Source organism: Musca domestica, unplaced genomic scaffold (genome assembly GCF_030504385.1).
Source record: "Musca domestica strain aabys unplaced genomic scaffold, Musca_domestica.polishedcontigs.V.1.1 2, whole genome shotgun sequence".
In the NCBI taxonomy this organism is placed as follows: domain Eukaryota; kingdom Metazoa; phylum Arthropoda; class Insecta; order Diptera; family Muscidae; genus Musca; species Musca domestica.
Genome location: NW_026712249.1, coordinates 11,111,709 through 11,132,237, shown reverse-complemented (window position 1 = coordinate 11,132,237; position 20,529 = coordinate 11,111,709). Strand labels below are relative to the sequence as shown.

Here is a 20,529-nt window from a genome sequence, read left to right as displayed (position 1 = left end):
AAGTGAAAAGAATTCAAGTGAAAAAATTGAAAAAAGTTGGAATAAAAATTCAAGAAAATGAAATAAATTTTGGAAAAATTGATTATTTATCGTAAGCTTAATTAAAAAAATATGAAAGTTTTGAGAAAAATATGAAAAACTTGTGGTTTTTTGTTAAAACAAAAAAAAGGACAAAGGCCATTGTTCATTGTGTGAAAATTCCGATAGAGAAAATTTCGCCTACTTCGAAAGGATAATTCAAAGAAAAACCCAAAAAGAAAATTTATATTTTAATATAAAAAGAAAACAAATTTGAAAATGTTTTTCAATTCTAATTTTCATTTAAATAAAATTTAGTGTTAAAATGTCAGAGGATTCCCTTTGAGAAATATATCCCAGAGAAAATAAAAAAAAAACCCCATTGAAGTGTGGTAGTTGAATCGCCCCCCTCTCTCACCTCACCGCTGTATGTATCTCGCCCACTCTATTTATTATTCATGTTAAGACACTAGCAGGAGACGAAGAAGAAGAAGCAGCAGCAGCAGTTTTAGCAGAGCTATGGCAGCTGTTGAACATACCTTTCACGGCACATGGGAGGTGAGTTTCTGCATCGACATTCAAAACAATGAAAACAAAAAAAAAAAAACATGTTTTGTTGCTTTCCCAATGGTGGCGAATAAAACAAAGCAAAACAAACAAAGTTTCGGAATGTAAATGTGTGCGTCTCTGTGTTTCTTTTTTTTTTGCAGATTGTTTCCTGTACATTTGAAGGCAAAAAGGAAATATCCGGTTTAGAAGGGTATGTGCGTGTGTGTGTGTGCTATATTGACATTCAATTGGGTGCATATGTATGTGTGTGTGTGCGAAAAATAATCAATATTTATATTATTTGTTTGATAGAATAAAATTCCGTTTGGACGACACCAGTGACATAACGTGGTACAATGATTTGGTCAGCCCTTTGCCGGAATCCAAAGACTGTGGCAGTTGTTGTGATTCGGCCAGCGTCCTTTTCAGCTGTGAAACATTTGAGATCAATGAGCAGAATCCACGTTTGATATTTGGTGCTTTTGCCGGTCATAGTATTGAATTTAATGTAAGTTGTGATAAAATATTGAATTGTGGGGAGTGGAGAAGGATCTTTAATTACACTGTGCGACAAAATTCAGACGACAACATGAAAAAGATCCTTGACAAAATTCATTTTTTTTTCAATAATTTAAGGGAAACATTTTTTGGAAGTAAAGCTAAAAAGAGGCGGTAAGTTCTCCCTCCTCTACACTTTCGGACATTTTCGGATAAAAATTCCCTGGAATCTGTGCATTTAAGGTATATAGTGTCATTGCCAATATTGCAGATTAAAATACGAAAAATAATTTGCTTAACAATTTTAATCCTCAAGCGAATTAAGGGAGGTACCAGAAAAATGGTGCGATATCTACCATATTTATAACAGATCTTGTGATGATGGAAAGTCTGAATGGAATCGGACTTTATTATAGCGTTTCATGAGCTTCATGGATACTCAAAAATTTTAACCTTTGTAGCGAAGATAGACCAGGCCTTGGGCTAACAAAAATATTGTGATGTGTGAAATTTGAAGAGAACCGGATGCCTACTTCGAATTTTATGATCGTTGTGGATATTCAAAACTTAGACCCTTTGTGGGGCAGGTACCACAAGGAATGGTTCGATCTCTACGATCTTTATAAAACATCTTGTGTTGATGGAAATATTGAGATGTATCAAGTCTGAATGGAATCGGACGTTATTTTCGCGATTGATGAGCTTCATGGATACTCAAAATTGTGACCCTCCGCGGGAGAGATCCCAGAAGCAGTGAACCGATATATCCCATCTTCACACCAGACCTTGGGCCAATAAAACTATTGCGATGTGTGTAATTTGAAGAGAACCGGATGCTTATTTCGAATTTTATGATCCTTTTGGTTATTTAAAATTTTAACCTTATATGGGGGAGGTACCGGAAGGAATGGTCCGATCTCTACCATCTTTATTACAAATCTTGTGTTGATAAAATTATTCAGATGTGCAAAGTCTGAATGGAATCGGATGTTGATTTTCATGTTTTATGGGTTTCATGAATATTCAAAATTTTGACCCTTTGTAGGGGAGGTACCAGAAGGAGTGGACCGATATATCTCATCTTCACAACAGATGTTTTGTTAGTAGAAATATTGGGATGTATGAAATATAAAGAGAACCTGATCCTTTTTTTGCGTTTTATGACCTTCATGGATATTCAACATGTTGACACTTTGTGGGGGAGCTACCAGAAGGAACGGTCCGACCGCTACCATCTATAAAACACATATTGTGTTGATGGAAATATTGATATGAGTCAAGTCTGAATGGAATTGGATGTTAATTTCGTGTTTTATGAACTTTATGGATATTCAAAATTTCGACCTTTTGTGGGGGAAGTATCAGAAGGAGTGGACCGAAATATTCCATATTAACACCAGATCTTGATTTCATAAAAATATTGGGATGTGTGAAATGTTAGGACAATCGGATTCTTACATCACTTTTTATATGAGTTGTAATTATTCAAAGTTTTGACCCTTTGTGGGGGAGGTACTTGATGGAGTGGACCGATATTGTCCATTTTAGCACCTGACCTAGTACTGACGCATATTAGGATTTGCAAAGTTGGAGCAATATCGGATTATCATTTCTCTTTCTGTTTTTTTTTTTTTTTGAAAATTTCGACCTTTTATGGGGGAGTTATCAGAAGGAGTGGACCGATATTGCCTATATTAACCCCAGATCTTGGGATAATAATATTATTGGGATGTGTGAAGATTAAAGACAATCAGACTCTTAATCACATTTTATAAAAGTTGTAATTATTCAAAGTTTTGACCCTTTGTGGGGAGGTACTTGATGGAGTGGACCGATATTGTCCATTTTCGCACATGACATAGCACTGATGCAAATATTAGGATTTGCAAAGTTGGAGCAAAGTCAGATTATTGCTTCTCTTTCTGTGCAAAAAATATAGATATTTTCTGTTTGATTTGAAAATGTCGACCTTTTGTGGGGGAGGTACCAGAAGGAGTGGACCAATGTATTCCATCTATGCACCAGACCTTGGGTTGATAAAAATATTGGGATGTTTAAATTTGAAGACAATCGGACTCTTACACCATGTTTTATAAGAGTTGTTATTACTCAAAATGTTGACCCTTTGTGTGGACCGATATTGTCCATTTTCGCACGTGACCTAGCACTGATGCAAATATTAGGATATGCAACGTTGGAGCAAAATCGGATTAAATTATTTTCTTTGAAAATTTTGACATTTTGTGGGGGTGCACCAAAAGGAGTGGTCCGATATTGATGATCTCCGAACTCGATCTAAGTTTGGCAAAAATATAACCATGTATCAAGTTTTAACCAAATCAGATACTCCCTTCGAGTGTTATCGTGCGCACCAGTCAGACAGATAAACTGACGGACATCTCTAAATAGACTTCAAATGTCCTGAAACAGATTTGGTCCAAAGGTACCTAGGGTCTAAAACCGTTATTTCGATGAGGCACGTTTTTGGCCGTATCAAATTATACATACCCTCTCTAGCCATATGGCTGAGGGTATAATTTAGGGATATATATTTTTTTATACCCTCCACCTTGGAAAGGAGGTTATATTAACTTTGTAATTCCGTTTGTAACATCCTTAAATATTCGTCGTAGACCCCATAAAGTATATATATTCATAATCAGCATAAAATTCTAAGTCGATTTAAAGATGTCCGTCTGTCTGTTGAAATCACGATACAGCCCACATTATTTGGCATAGAGCGCCAAAATTTAGCAGAGCAATTTGTATCGTGTCTAGTATGGTTGGTATTGAAAATGAGATATATCGGTCCACGTTCTGGTATAGTCCCCATATAACGGTTCCTCCCGATATTCGGTATTTTGATGATTTATGCCACATTTTTCACGGATTTATCTGAAAATTGGTATTTGTAGGTCATAACGGGTCCCTGTGCGTGTGGCAAAACATTGCATGTATAGGTCCACGTTTTGGTATAGCCCCCATATAAAGGTACCTCCTGATATTCGGTATTTTAATTTTTTTGCCACATTTTTTCACTGATTTGTCTGAACATTGGTATTTGTAGGTCATAATGGGTCCTAGTTTGTGTGGCGAAACATTGCATGTGTAGGTCCACGATTTGGTATAGCCCCCATATAACGGTACCTCCCGATATTTCGCATTTTAATGGTTTTTCCCACATTTCTTTTAATATTTCCTTTACCCTAAGGTGGAGGGTATTAAAAGTATTTTGAAATAGAGATTTATTTTCTTTAGTGACTGATAGTAAGATTTGATGAATAATATTTTGCCTTTGACATCATCCATCCAACAGAATTATTTGTTGGAGATTTTGACATAAATTCGCACAAAGTGCAGCTTAAACCCTATAATACGTTGTTAATATATATGAATTCCTGGCATTTAGATGCGATTTAGATCCTTAACGTCTCCTAGGACATGTAGTAGAATTTTATGACAAATAATTTTGTAGAATATTTTGACTTGCTACGACCCCATTTAAAGGGATTTGTTTACCATTTTTTAAAATAACCAAAAAAAACCCTTTGTTTATTCTTCGTATTTTTATCTACAAAGGCTTGAAATCGGGGAGAACTTGCACCCTTTTGGATCATTGATGCAAAAACTTTGATGGTATACAGCAGAAATAGGGATTTCTTTTTCAATGCGTTTTTGGAGATTTTTGCACAAACTCACACAAAGTACGGCTTTAACCCTAAAACGTATTTATAATATACTATATGAATTCCTGGCGTTGAGGTAAGATTTAGACCCTTGGCGCCTTCTAGGACCTATAGTAGAATTTTATAACAAATAATTTCATAGAATATTGTGACTTGCTACAATCCCGTTTAAAGGGAGTTGCTCACCATTTTTTAAAATAAGGACCAAAATGAACCCTTACTTGGCTATTATTTACTTGACTTATTCTTCGTATATAGATCTGCAGTATCGCCAAGGACATTATACACCTAAAATGCACGGATTTCGAGGAATATTATTTTATCCCTCTATTCTGTACCCGTGTCGTCTTTTTACCTTTACTTTCATAACCTGCTGGATTTTTCCCGAAACTATTCAAAAAATTTAAATTTGTCGCACAGCGCCTTACTGATTGGGCCTTTCTGACTGAAATCACATTTTTAAAAGGCACTCCAGCTTTATACGATTTAATTATAAAATAAAAATTATGTTGTTTTTATATGTCAAATTACAGATTTCCTAAATTTATTTCCAGACCACAACCCTCTGCCCCTCGGACACCTTGATTCTGTACTGTGAGAATTGGTATGCAGTGGAATGTAAAAGATTAAAAGAGGGACAAGCAGCGGGGCAAGAGAAGGAGTTTTCATTTGGTGAAGCACTGCAGGAATCCTATTTTACCGATGTCATAATCAAAAGTTCGGATGGATGTGAGGTAAGTTTCTCCGAAACTCGAATATATCAATCGAAGTATCAATAACATTTCTCCCTCTCTCCTACAGTACCACGTTCATGCCGCCATTCTACGGCTAAATGGCTTCGATTGCAGCATGTGTGTCCATCACACCAGCACCATATCCATACCTCAGGCCGTGTGTCGGACCCAGGATAGTTTAATGCCTGCGAAAGCCAAAGAAAATGCCAGCCTTCCCAATTCACCAAATCCCATCAAGATATCAGTTACTTTACCTAGCACGGGCAATAATCAAACCTCATCCACAACATCCGGGGATGATCATCAGAAATCTTTACCCCGCCTCAATTTATCACCCATTTATCTGCAACCACCTACGGAGTATGGTGTTGGCAGTACAACAACTGGCCTGAAAACACAACAACAACAGCATCATCATCACCACCAACTATCTTCCTCCTTTAACTGCCTATCGACGACAGCAAAACCTCTGCAGAATGGTAGCAGTCAAAATCTACTTAACATTGAGGGAGGTGGTGGCATGCGTCGCTTTCCACCCACCTCACACTCCGACTCCCATCTGGAATCTCACAAACTCCAACCTCAAGCGAAAAATATTTTCAATTTTTGTCAGGATTTGATGTTGCAACAAACGGTGGAAGTGTGTAGTTCGGGTGGTTGTAATACCCGAAGACCTCCGCTATCACCTTTTCGGGCCCGAAGTCCCTCTCCCTTTCCCAGTTCCATGGATACACCGCCCTCTTCGCCTTTAACACCCGTGGCAGTGCTCTACGACTTGCCGGCATTCCTATTGACACCAATCCTGCATTGGCTTTACACTGAGTCCCTGATGCCCGACATGAGCGAGGATGTGTGTGAAAAACTTATCAATTTCGCTGAGGCTCAACCGTCACTGATGAAGCTGGCCGAACCGGCAAAGAAATATTTGAAAATGATCAAATTGAAGAAGTGTAAGTGGGGGGTGTGGAGATTTATATTTGAAATATTTTTTTTAAAAAAGATTATTTTTGTTTATTCTTTCAGTTGTTGTTAATATCATAATGGATTTGCATAGCATCTTGAATCGTGTCATCCAGACCATCAATCCAGTAACAATATCACATGAACCCGCCTTACTTTATGCCACATTTAAGGATAGTTTAAGAGAATGCTCTATAGGTGAGAAGGGGAATGCTATGCCAAATTATTTCAGTTCTCTTAAATTTGAATTTTGTATGTTTTCTTCCCAGGATGTGCCAAAATTTTACAATTTTGCAATATATTTATTAAGGATGCCGCCGATATTGCACGTTATCAAAAGAATGAAATCATCAAATATGTCCGCACTCGAATACCCATTTTTATGTCACAACTACATCAGCTGCTGCGTAACATTTTGAATGTATTTTTAAGTCTAACGCCTGACGAAAAAGATGAATTAGCTAATTACTTAGTACCTGAGGTGAGTGGATACAACAAAAATTAGATAATGATTCGAAATTTCTCTCTTTCGAAGAAAAATTATTCCAATCTCTAATAAAACCATGTTTAGTTCAAATTTCGGACATCGAAATATTGTTACTAAATTTGGATGGGGTGCGACAACAGGTTGAAGCTTCGCATTTTGCCAAACTTAGTATACCCCCACAAATAGTCATCAATTTGAACGATTATGACTCTTGTACAATAATTCACAAAGTGAATGAATTTCTCATAACTCCATACTTTTTCAAAATTAAAAAAAAAAAAAACAGTAAAGAAAGTCTTAAAGTCGGGCGGGGCCGACTTTATGATACCCTACACTACTTTGCTAATTTAGTAGAGCTCCGCATAACAATTAAAAGTTTCTATGGGAGAATTCAATCATACACCCTATGATTATAATTATAATTTAAAATTCATTTGTATCTTTTAAATTCGGATTTGTATTGCCCATTTGATGCACAATTAATTTGAAATCGGATAAAAATATATATAAGAGCTATATCCAAATCGGAACCGATCTCGATAAAATTTGGCAAAGATATTTCTGAGCTGTATTTGATATATTTCCCTGAATATCGTTGTTACGGAGTGCATATTATGGCTGTGGGTAACAAATATGACAAATCGGATGAACATTATATATGGGAGCTATAGCTATATCTGAACCGATCTTCACCAAATTTGTCATACTAGCTTCTAGACTCAATTCGGTCGTAAGTGCCAAATTTCATCCAATTTGGACAAATATTAGACGTTTGGTGCACAATCAAAGGTAAATCGGACGAAGTTATATATGGGAGATATATCCAAATCTGAACCGATTTCGATAAAATTTAGCAAATGTATTTCTGAGCTGTATTTGATATATTTCCCCAAATATTGTTGTTTCAGAGTGCATTTTACAGCTGCGGAGGACAAAAATAACAAATCGGATGAACAATATATATGGAAGCTATAGCTATATCTGAACCGATTTCGATCAAATTTGGCATACTTATTTTCAGGCATAATTTGGTTGTATGTGCAAAATTCCATAGTATTCGGGCTGATATTACACGTTTGGTGCACAATACAAGGCAAATCGGACGAAGATATATATGGGAGCTATATCTAAATTTTGACCTATTATCTCGAATTTCAATAGTGTTCGTCCTTGGCCCGAACAAATGATTTGTGCAAAATTTCATCTGGAAAGGGTAATAAATGCGAACTGTACTTTGTTTACAAAACTACATGGACAGACGGACGGACGGACGGACATGCATAAATCGACTCAGAATGTGATTCTATGCAGATCATCAACAGGAACTATGGGTCTATCTCGTTTCCTTTTGCCTGTTACAAACAAATGCACAAAGACATAATACCCTGACCACCATGTGGTGTGGGGTATAAAAATACCCCGCAATATCCAAATATTGTATGGAACTAGCAAGTTCCCGTTACTTCGTCAGGGAAAGGTCCTTTTTAAAATTTTAGATTTATTCCAACAGTTCGTGTTAGTCCTTTTTAGGATATTCGGTATTTGAAGGTTTCTGCCACAATTTCCTATCAAATCAGCTGAAACTTTACATTTGAGTTTCTCGCTAGGCCTCTCTCTCTATATCTCTCTCCCTCCCTATCTGCAGCTCTCATATAATTGTACCTCCACATTTTCGGTGTTTGGAAGGTTTCTACCACAATTCTCGGTCAGTTCTCTCCCTGAAAAAAATATTCGATTCAGGTCCACTAATTGATATAGTCCCCACATAACGATACCTCCCAATGTTCGATATTTTGATTATTTTAGCCACATTTTCATATTTTTTTTTTCTTGGCTAGTGGTATAGGTTGTTTAAATTTCGGCTCGGACGAACGTGTTAATACCCAAAATGCACAAATTGTTCAGATTGACAAGATTGGACCTACATCCAATTTTTCCGCCCAAAACTATTTAAACGTTTCTATGTATAAGCCCTAGAAAGCAATAGTGACCTTAATATCAAATAACAGAATTTTAGCTCTATCATTTCACCCAATATCAAATTTAGTAACATTTAGTGCGCATATCCAAAACATTCTAAATCTCTCCATCCGAGACACCAACAGTGAACCAAAAGTAATACCAATTAGTACTTTTCGACCAAGTATAGTACGCATTTTCAAAAAAACCGCCAGATAACAACAGAGACCTCAATATCAAATTTGAGGATTTCAGCCCTGTCCCTTTACCCAACACCAACTTTAGTACTATTTAGTACTTCTCGTACAATTATAGTACACGTTTCCCAAACTATCTCCAAATCTTAACCACAGACACCAACAGTGACATCTATACGAAATTTCAGGATTCCAGCTCTATTTCTTCGCTCAACATCAAATTTAGTACATTTTAGTACATTTCGTAGAATTAAAGAACATATTTCCAAGCTACCGACAAACACTCAAACACAGGCAAACTTAATATTAAATTTCAGCATTCTATTTCCATCCCTTCGCCCAATATCAAACATTGTACCATTTAGTACTTTTCATACAATTATAGTACACATTTCCGAAAGAATATGTCCAAACTAGACATGAACATCGACCCTAATACCAAATTTCAGATTAGAAGCACTATTTGTTCACACGATACCAAATTGTACCAAATATAGTACTATTTTGTACTTTTCCCGCGCTTGTAGTACACATTTCCAATATTACCTCTGTATAACAATCCTACCACCAACACCAACACGCAATACCAACATTTCAAATTACCAGTTCCTTTCTTTCACCCAAAAACGGAATTGTACCAAAATTTAGTACCATTTAGTACAGTTATTACACTTAGTATACATTTCTAAAACCAGCTCTATTTTTTAGCCAGCCCTATAGGTTCACTTAAATTCAATTTGTACCAAATTATGGCACATAAGTACAAATTTCCATATTAACCTGTATCATACAATCCAATAGAAATCTTTTTTCCAAATTTCGGTTTTCCAAAATTATTAAAATTGTATCAAATTTAGTAACATTAAGTACTCATAAGTACAAATTTCGAAAACTACCTACATACCTCAGTCCTACAATGCAATAGTAATCTTATTTCCAAATTTCAGCATTTCAGCTCTATCGGTTCACCCAAATTGAAATTGTACCAAATTTAGTACCATTTAGTACTTTTCGTGCAAATTTCCTAAACTACCTACATACCCCAATTCTACACTCCTACAGCAATCTCAATTCCAAATTATTGGATTCCATATCTGTCACCCAAATACAGATTGTACCAAATTTAGTGACATGTAGTACACATAAGTACGAATTTCCAAAACTTTCTTTATAACCCAATCGTACACGTCAACAGTAGTCTCAATTCCAAATTTCAGACATCAGCTCCATTGGTTCACCCAAATTGAAATTGTACCAAATTTAGTACCATTTAGTACTTTTCGTGCAGATAAGTACAAATTTCGAAAATTACCTCCATATCCTAATCCTACACTCCGCCACTAATGTTTATTTAGAATTCTCCATCCGTTCCTCTAAATTCGTATTGTACCAATTTTAGTGCCGTTTAGTACTTTTTGTATACATGATTGCACACTTCCAAAATCTCCTTAAATCGTACCTATTACTCAACCTTGATTCCATTTTAAAAATTTTCAAGTTTTTAGCTCTAACCGTTCTAATGATACGAAATGTTACCAAAGGTAGTACATGTTAGTACATTTCGTACACTTATAGTGCGAATTTCCAAAAATGCTTTGGTACATTCATCATAGACTTCATCAGTGACCCTTATTTCAAATTTAAGAGTTATAACTCTATTGCTTGCTCAAATACAAAGGGTATTATATCTAGTACGTTTTAATACTTTTCGTAACGTCCAGTAGGAATTTCCAAAAACTCAGCCTTATCTGACCCCGAGATTTACCCTCACGCAAAATTTCAAAATTTTAGCTTCAGCCGTTTAGTCTGGATGTTGATGAATCCTTAAGTCAGTCAATATCTTTACTTTTTTATTAATGTGGATAGATGCATTCTTGGGAATCTTACAAAATCTATAATTTAATTTTAAGAAAATGTTGAACTTGAAACGATTATCCTTTGCAGAGGATTGCATTTCAACAATTATTTTAATCATTCGATTTAATTTTCTTCTTCTTTTTTCAGATTGAAAAAACTTTATTGATTTTAACTAGTGTGATAGAAGAAATCAAAAATTCTTTAGAGAAAATGTGTAAAGTAAGTAAATCCTTCCTCTGTTATCCTTTTAAAACATCTTTATATTTTTTTTGCTTTTTCCAGGACTTAAAATGCTCACATTTAGATTTATCGATGAAATATGCAACAGATGATGCTGTTGCCATGCAAATACAAAATAATACCTTTATAACGGCAAATAATCCTATGGATGATGCTAGCACGGTTACGACACTCTTCAGTCAGCCACCATTGTCGCCTAGACCACGACGGGGACCACCCATCGGTTTGACGTTGTATGATAATCCGACGGATAAACAGCGACTAATGAGTGCCGAAAATGATTTGAAATTCGTTTTGTATATGTACGAAGTAAGGAAAATGAGAGATATATATGGTCGAATATCGGCTGCCTTGGAGATAATTAGAGATAAGAAGTAAGAGAGAGATTGAAATCTTTAATTGAGGTTTGAAATATTAAAATGCTGTTTGTGTTTCTGTTTTAGGACCACCTATTGTGAAATGGATTTCCTAAGCAAACGCAGTACCATCAATCAAAATCTAGAACAGCTAATTGTGGATATTCCAACGTACATATTGATTATGGAAAATCTCTCAGATCGCTTGGAAGAGAAGTTGGGATGGAAGGAGTTTAAATTCTGTTTCAAATTGGCAACATCGCAAATTGTAAGTTTGATTTAAATACTTTCAGAAATGATTATTTATTTTTATTTTTCATTTAATACATTGTAGTATTGGACAAACTAATTATTTTCTATTATTCCTTCCAGAATGGCGTAATTGTGAAAATATTTGATCATAAATCGGCTTTGAAGGATGCCATGAGTCAGGTACGATGAAAATTGTCTTGTAATCAAAATGTCCTTAATTATAATTCCAATAATTCTCTCTCAACATTTAGATCTGTAAATTGGTCCAGAAGCAAGAATTTACACACACCCTGATCGAGCTTGGCCTATTGGAACCATCGAATATATTGGAGAGTGAATTGAAAACATTACAAAGTGAAGATACATTTGAGCTGACCTTGGATCCCTTGGTTATGGAGCGAACGCATGATTATGACTACAATAGTGTGAAGGTAAATATCGTAAAACCACTAAATAAAGTCATAAAGTCGGGCGGGGCCGACTTTGTGATACCCTACACCACTTTGCTAATTTAGTAGAGCTCCACATAACAATTAAAAGTTTTTATGGGAGAATTCAATCATACACGCTGTGATTATAATTATAATTTAAAGTTCAAAGAACTAAATATGCCGAAACATTTGTATCTTTTAAATTCGGACTTGCATTGCCCTTTTGGTGCACAATTAATTTGAAATCGAATAAAGATAGATATTGGAGCTATATCCAAATCTGAACCGATCTCGATAAAATTTGGCAAAGATATTTCTGAACTGTCTTTGATATATTTCCCCAAATACTGCTGTTACAGAGTGCATATTACGGTTGCGGAGGACAAAAATCACAAATCGGATGAACAATATATATGGGAGCTATAGCTATATCTGTACGCATTTCGATCAAAATCGGCATACTTTTCAGGCCTAATCGGCTGATATTACACGTTTGGAGCACAATAAAAGGCAAATCGGACGAAGATATATATGGGAGCTATATCTTAATTTTTACCGATTATCTCCAATTTTAATAGGGTTCGTCCTTGGGTCAAACAAATGATTTGTGCAAAATTTCATCTGGATAGGGCAATAAATGCGAACTGTACTTTGTTTACAAAAATACATGGACAGACGGACGGACATGCATAAATTGACTCAGAATGTGATTCTATGCAGATCCTCAAAAGGAACTATGGGTCTATCTCGTTTCATTTTGCCTGTTACAAACAAATGCACAAATACATAATACGCTGACCACCTTGTGGTGTAGGGTATAAAATAGTACCACCTAGTACTTTTCCAACAAATATATATCGCTTTTGCAAAAAACAAAAAGATACCACCAGAGACCTACATATCACATTTCGGGATTCTAGGTCCATTCCTTCCACCAATTTTGTTATATTTGGTACTTATCGTACAAGTATAGTACGCATTTCCAAAACCATCTCCATATCTCAATTCCAGATACCAACAGAGACGTCAATATTAAATTTGAGAATTGCAGTCCAGTCCCACCTCCTAATACCAAATTTAAAACCATTTAGTAATTTTCGTACAAATACCAAATATAGTACCATTCAGTACTATTCGTACAATTATAATGCAAATTTCCAAAACCACCTCCATAATTTAACCACAGACACCAACAGTGATATCCATATCAAATTTAAGGATTCCAGCTCTATCCCTTCAAATAATTCCAAATTTAGTACTATTTAGTACTTTTCGAACAATGTTAGTACAAATTTTCAAACCCATATCTCATATCCAGACACGATCTCATATCCAGACATCAATACCATTTTTCGAGATTCCAGCTCTGCCTCTTAACCCAAAACCCAATTTAGTTCCTTTTGGTACTTTTGGTACACCTCCTTCTTTTTCGCAGACTTCGCATGACTTTTTGACCTAATATCAAATTTCAAGATTATGAAGGGAAATATGACATCAAAAGGGAAGGGAAATCTTTAGATACCCAGTAGATAAACTACCTTCAAAGTGATCTGAAGATAGAAGACATATAAGATCATATGTGTATATATGACCCTTTTTTATAATCTGTACAATCATGAATATCGGCGTTGAATTTGATTCCACGGAAAGTTATTGTCTTGAGATATAATTTATCTAATCTATATCTACTTTAATAACAAAGTAAAGTAATTGACTGGGTGGCTGACTGACTGACTTAACAATTCAATAACACCCAGACAAAGCAGCAGAGCTAGAATCTTAAAATTTTGTGTGAGGGTCACTCTTGGTTCGAAGCGGTCAGATAATACTGGGTTTTTGTAAATTCATACTAGAACGGTACGAAAAGTATTAAAAGGTACTGAATTTGGTACCTTTGTATTTGAGAAAGCAGTAGAGCTAGAACTCTTTAATTTGGTAGATGTATCAAAGGGAAATTGGAAATTCGCTACATCATTTGAAGTTAGAGCTAAAACTGGAATAGGAATTAAGTTTAAGGAGTAGGGTTGATGTAGGTAGTTTTCGAAATTTGTCCTTATGTGCATAAATAGTACTAAATGGTAGTTAATGTGGCACAATTTCGATTTGGGTGAACCGATAGAGCTGGAATGCTGAACTGTTGCATTTAGGACTGAGATATGTAGGCAGTCTTAGAAATTAGTACTTATCTGTACTAAATGGTACTAAATTTGGTACTATTTAAATTTTAGGAGAACCAGTAGAGTTGGAATTCTGAAATTTGTAAATAAGATTGGGATTGAGAGTGGGATTCTCTGTTGGTGCTAGGTTTGTGATAAGAAGGTGTTTTTGGAAATCTTTACTAGAAGTGCACGAAGGGAACTAAATAGTACCATATGTGCTACAATTTGGTTTTAGGTGAAGAGATAGCGCTTGATATCTGAAATTTAGTAATAGGTTCGCTGTTCATGTGCAGCCTGGACATATGGAGGTGGTTTCGGAAATGTGTGCTATAATTGTACGAAAAGTTCTAGGTATGGTATTAGGTGAAAAAATACCGCTGTTGGTATATAGTTTTTTTTCGAAAAGTAACGAAGTGTGCTATATTTGCCGTTGAGTGAATGTATAGGGCCTGAAGTCTTAAAATTTATATTGAGGTCACTCTCTGGTTTCTATAATTTAGATATAGTGATGGCAATTTTTTTTTTTATAAAAAGACTTTGAGAATGTGTTGTCCAAAGGGTTTTTATAAATTTTGAACTTCAAGGTTTTTAATACAGTCTTTCCAAAAAGGTCCAGAATTGTTTAATATTCCTTTACTTTCAAATATGCTTTTACTTTCAAAAATATCGTTTTAAGCCCTTTCAAAAAAGTGACATTCGTGAAAATTTTTTAAGAATTCCACAAGAATCTCTGTAACTGCAAATAGTTTGAATTTGTTTAGTACCACATATTTTTTTATTTCTCTATCTCCCCTGCAGCTTAATCTCATACGCCATCTATGCGAACCGCCCATAGCTGCCAGTAGTAATCTATCGAAAAATGCTTTGCGGCTTCTACACTCGGCTCAACTATCGGATATGGAATTTGAAGTTCACATGTATGCACCGCAACAGCAGGACAGCCAGGCGCCTGGTCTCAATGGAATAAATAAATCCGAAATAGATATACAGCTGATGGCATCACATAAATCATCAATACAAGTGCATACTTTTAGGGCGCATCGGGTTATTGTGGCAGCACGATGTGAATGGTTCAAAAAGGCACTGATGTCCGGCATGCAAGAGAGTTTGACGAGGTAAAAATATACATACAAAGTACATACACATATGCAAATATACACTCATACACTCATACATACGTACATATACACATAACTTCAATGAAAATAGAATTAAAAAAAGGTTTCTTTATTTTTAGAAAAATCATCGTCACCGATTGCTCTCCGGTGATCTTTCGTCGCCTTTTGCTGTATCTATATGGTGCTCCCATTGACAAGACTGTGGGTCCAGAACATATCTGTGAATTAATGCTATTGGCTGATAAATATTCCATAGATGATTTGAAGGTGAGTTTGGAGGTTTATACGACCACTACTAGAAATGATTGAAATCTAATTTTCTTTTACAGGAATTGTGTGAAAATACCTTAAATTCTCAAATCGATGAACATTCGGTGTTGTGTCTATTGGGTATTGCCGATCATTACATGGCCACAGCGTTGAAATCCAAGTGTCTTTCGTTTCTCTCACAAAATTCACATTTGACAAAGGCTGCTATGTTTAAGGAGTTATCAAGGCCATTACAGGTAAGTGGTGAAATATTCAATGTAGGGGGAAGTTATCTAAAGGGAGGCCTAACTAGAACGCAATTTTTAAATTTTAAATGAAACACAGATAATTAAAAGACAAATTTGTTAGACTTTATCATATCGGAAAGTAGGCAGAATGAAGTTTTGTATAGAATCTGTACTATAGACAAGAAAACACTGGTTATCATTTCACGATACCAATTTTACAATTATGTTCTTTTTGGGACACCCCTTAGAAGATCTGTAATAATTTTATAATTTTTATATTTCTTATAATTTTATTTTTTCCAACCAGCTTGAAGTTATGGATTTAATACACTGGTATGGCCGCGTATCGGAGCCATGGTCTGATACGGGTGGCTTCAAGCCGCGCAGCACCTCCCGGCACAGTCTCAAGAGTCCCTCGAAGCCCCGTTCACGTTCCAGAAAATCATCACCCTCCTTTATGTGACACTGACTTTTAAGGCTTAGGGGTAATTAAATGTATGGTAATCTAAATGGAAATCAAAGATCGAAACTATAGATATTTTTGAAATTACACAATTGATGGTGAAGTGGAGGCAAGATTGGAGCACTTATAAGAGACTAATTAAAAAAAAAAAAAACATTAATTTACGAACTTTGAAAATTCGATCTAATTGATAGAAATTTTTACCATTTTTAGAGAAGATACCAGAAGCAGTGGCCCATATTTGACATTTTCCATCGGGCCTATTTTTATACCCTACAACACCATGTGTTGGGGGTATTATAAGTTTGATTGGGCCAAAAATTATGTAACACCTCGAAATATTGGTTTCCACATAGGAAAGTATATATGGATCTTCCTATCTCGCCGAGCTGAGTCGATCTAGCTATATATGTCCGTCCGTCCGTCTGTCCATGTTAATTTGTAATCACTCTACAGGTCGCAATTATGGCCCGATCTTCACGAAATTTAGAATGGAGGTGGAGGTGGCTAGGGCCAGAATATAACCCTATTGCTTTTGGAGATGATCGCATAATATTTAGGGGTCGAAATGGACCAAAACTGAAAAATTTCCTGATTTTGCAGTTGCTCTACAGGTCGCAATAATAGACTTATCGATGCCGAATTTAGCATGGAGCTAGAGCTTAGGGCTGGGCAGAAGTCTTCAAACTGCAAAAAAACTGCAACAAAGTCAAACGCCATAATTTTTACATTTTTTTTTTTAAATTTTATTGAATGAAAGCTAAAAAATATCGGAAATAGCATTTTAGAATAAGTTTAGATTTGTGCGAATTGATCACCTTTGGCACGAATTATAGCCCTCAAACGGCCAATGAAACCGTCACACGCTGCTCGAATGTTGCTCTGTGGTATTTTGGCCCATTCCCGGCGAAGCGCTTAGTGCCAACCTTGCTTTCCAAAATACTCCAAACACAATAGTCCAACGGATTGGTATTCGGAGATTTTGGTGGCCATTGTGCGCTGAAAATAAAGCGAGGAACCTCATTTTGTAACAATTCTTTGGTGGCGCGTGCTGAGTGCGATGGAACCTAGTCCTTAATACACCCTCCAGAACATTTTTGAGATAATATTCCGCAATTATTCTGATGCCAAGGTCGATTAATAGGAGCGGAGAGCGACCATCGGATGTTATGGCGGCCCACACCATCACCATGGCCGACGCTTGAGTTCTGGTGGCCAACCGAAGGATCACATTTTCAGCTGACCTCTTTGGCAATTAAACACGATCATTTTGTTTGTTTACAGACTGCTGGACAACGAATTTTTTCTCATCGGAGAAAACCAATTTCGGCAATTCACCACTTTCCGCAATTTACCAAAAGAAGCAAATCTTTAGCTCTTTTGAGTCTATTTTCTTTCTGTTGCCGTGTAAGTTCTTGCTCTTTTTGGAATTTCAATGGCTTTACCCCGAGATCATTTTTCAATATTTGCCAAATGGAATATTGCGATATGTTCAGCTCATGAGCCATTTTTCGGTCACTGCGACGCGGGTTTCGATCAAGTCGCTTCTTTATTTTTCGAACCATTTCTGCTGATGTTGCTGTTTTCTTCCGCCCATCAGTATAACGGTAACGAGCGATGGTACGAGACACAAAAGATTTATTCACATTTAGATGCTGGAGTGCTCTAACAATAGCCACTTGTGGTTTTCCAGCCAAATATAAAGATATCACAATATCACGCTAGAATTTTATCACGAATAACTTTTTTTGTGTAAAATTCTCACCAAAATGCTTTTGTACGCTTGTAAACAATATAATGAACTGTCACTGGAATAATGAAGTTGGTTGCAGTTTTTTCATCTCACCCTGTAATTGTACGAAAAGTACTAAATAGTGCTAAATTTGATATTTGATGAAGGGAAAGAGCTGAAATCTTGGAATTTAATTAAGGTAACACTCTTGGTGTCTGTTAAGATATGGATGTGATCTTGGAAATGCGACTACAATTGTGCGAAAAGTACTAAGTGGTATTGGGTGAAACAGTAGCGCAGGGCCTCAATTCTTGTTCTATAGAAATGTGAAATGAAAACATTTATAAAGGAAAGAAATGTCAATTGAAAAATTTTATAAAGGAATTTCGATCGGGTCGAATCTTTAATACCATCCACCATTTGAAATAAACTTGAAAAAAAAAATGGGGGCTATACGAAGGAGGCCCTCTCTACAAAAAGGGAGGTACTTTTAAACAGGGGCTACACCAAAACGTTGACCTGCACAGACAATTTTCAGTCATTGGCTGTAGTATCCATTACGAACTTCAAATACCAAATTTGAAACATTTCCGGTGAATAATGTCGCTAAAAATCACCAAACTACCAAAAATAGGGATGTATTATTATATGGGGGTTATACCAAAAGACAGACGAGCATTCGACAAAGAATTTTATGCTGATCAAGAATATATATACTTTGTGGGGTCTAAAATGTATGTTTCGAGGTGTTACAAACGGAATGACAAACTTAATATACCCTCCATATTTTGGTGGAGGGTATAAAAATAATTGTTAAATATGTCAAATAAGTGTTCATTCCAAATTTGTAGGATATTTCGGTACATTTTTTTGGTACTGGTGTAATATCTGCTGGTGAAATATCGGCTGCAGTCACTTTTGAAATAAATCAAAATAACACCTCTTTCATAAATCACTACCTACATTAAGCGCTATTTTTTTTTTTTTTTTGTCTAAAAATGAATTTTTTCCATGATTAAATCTACTCTACTCTTTTTCTAAAGAAAAATTTTCCTAAGCAAAATTTTACAAGTGTCAACATCTTGCCTTCACCACAATGACATGGAATGTTTACAGGTTTAAGATAAAGCAATTGTTTTGGAATTCGATTTTTTTTCTAATTATGTTTATTATGAGTGTTATATTTAAAATGCAAAAGAAATGAAAAATAAAAAAACTAATAATATTTTAAATAGATGACAACAACAAATTACTATGTGTAATTAAGAAATACAATTATATATTTTACAAACCAAAAAAATTAGAAATAGCAACAATTATCACAATAAAATTAAAAAAAATCCCATAAAAAAATAAATCAAATCATTGTTCATGCTGCACTGTTGTTTTTTAGTTTTACAACAACAAAACAGAAATTTAATAAAAAAAATCAGCAATTAAAAAATATATTTAATAACTCTAACAGCAATCACTGAACATCCCTCCTATGAAATACATACTCACTCAGCAAATAAAAATCAAAGCTCACCCAGAAAACATACATATCCAAGCAAAACGATTTTTTCGCCTCTAATTAATGTACCTTAAATTTAAAATGTTTTTTCGGTCTTCTTTAAATGTATAACTAACAAAAAATAATCTAGAAAACAAATATTGAAATAATTTTTTTTAATTAAAAAAATCAAACACAAGAATTTATTAATTCCAAAGAGAAACTAATCATAAGCTATTAAATTAAAATCACTAATACTACTACTGCTACTAGTAAAACACATAATCGTACATATTTATACACATACATACACATATATTTTCGGTGTCAAAACTCAAAAACACGAAACAAATCAAACTCAGATTTCATCGACATTATTATAATTGTATTTTTTTATATATGTATTTGTTTTTATTCTTCTTCTTGTTTTCCAACTATACTCAAAGTTTATATTTATAATAAAAGAAATAGAAAAATTAAAAATAAATAATTTTAGGTGTATTTCTTGATTGAAATAAAAAAAAAAAAAAAAACAAAAAAAAATATTTTAAATTTAAATCCCCTAGAATTTAAGCTAAGAATTAATTATAAAAAAGAATTTAGTTTAAAAATCAAAAAAGGAAAATATTTAATTCCCATAGATGTTATGGACGAAATCCTAAAAAAGAAGTATTTAAACAATTGATTAAATTTTTAAAATTCCCTATAGCTTTAGTTTTTACTGAAAATTACTTGTTTATCTTTTCAATATTTTTTTTTAATATCAAGGATATATGTGGTTGGAATGGAATTTTTCAATTGAAGTATTATTTTTATACCCTCCACCATACTATGGAGGGTATAT

General features: G+C 34.9%; 1 protein-coding gene across 1 annotated transcript; it reads left to right on the top strand.

The window, feature by feature from the left end:
• The first annotated feature begins 312 nt into the window (after positions 1-312).
• LOC101888419 (uncharacterized) lies at positions 313-20,148 on the top strand. Its single transcript, XM_011293505.3, has 16 exons — positions 313-576; positions 729-778; positions 880-1,075; positions 5,306-5,485; positions 5,553-6,435; positions 6,509-6,643; positions 6,715-6,926; positions 11,093-11,164; positions 11,228-11,559; positions 11,629-11,809; positions 11,914-11,973; positions 12,045-12,224; positions 15,182-15,498; positions 15,621-15,768; positions 15,831-16,007; positions 16,306-20,148. The coding sequence occupies exons 1-16, from the start codon at positions 538-540 to the stop codon at positions 16,459-16,461; spliced, it is 3,318 nt and encodes a 1,105-aa protein (XP_011291807.1). The 5' UTR covers positions 313-537; the 3' UTR covers positions 16,462-20,148.
• The last annotated feature ends 381 nt before the right edge of the window (positions 20,149-20,529 follow it).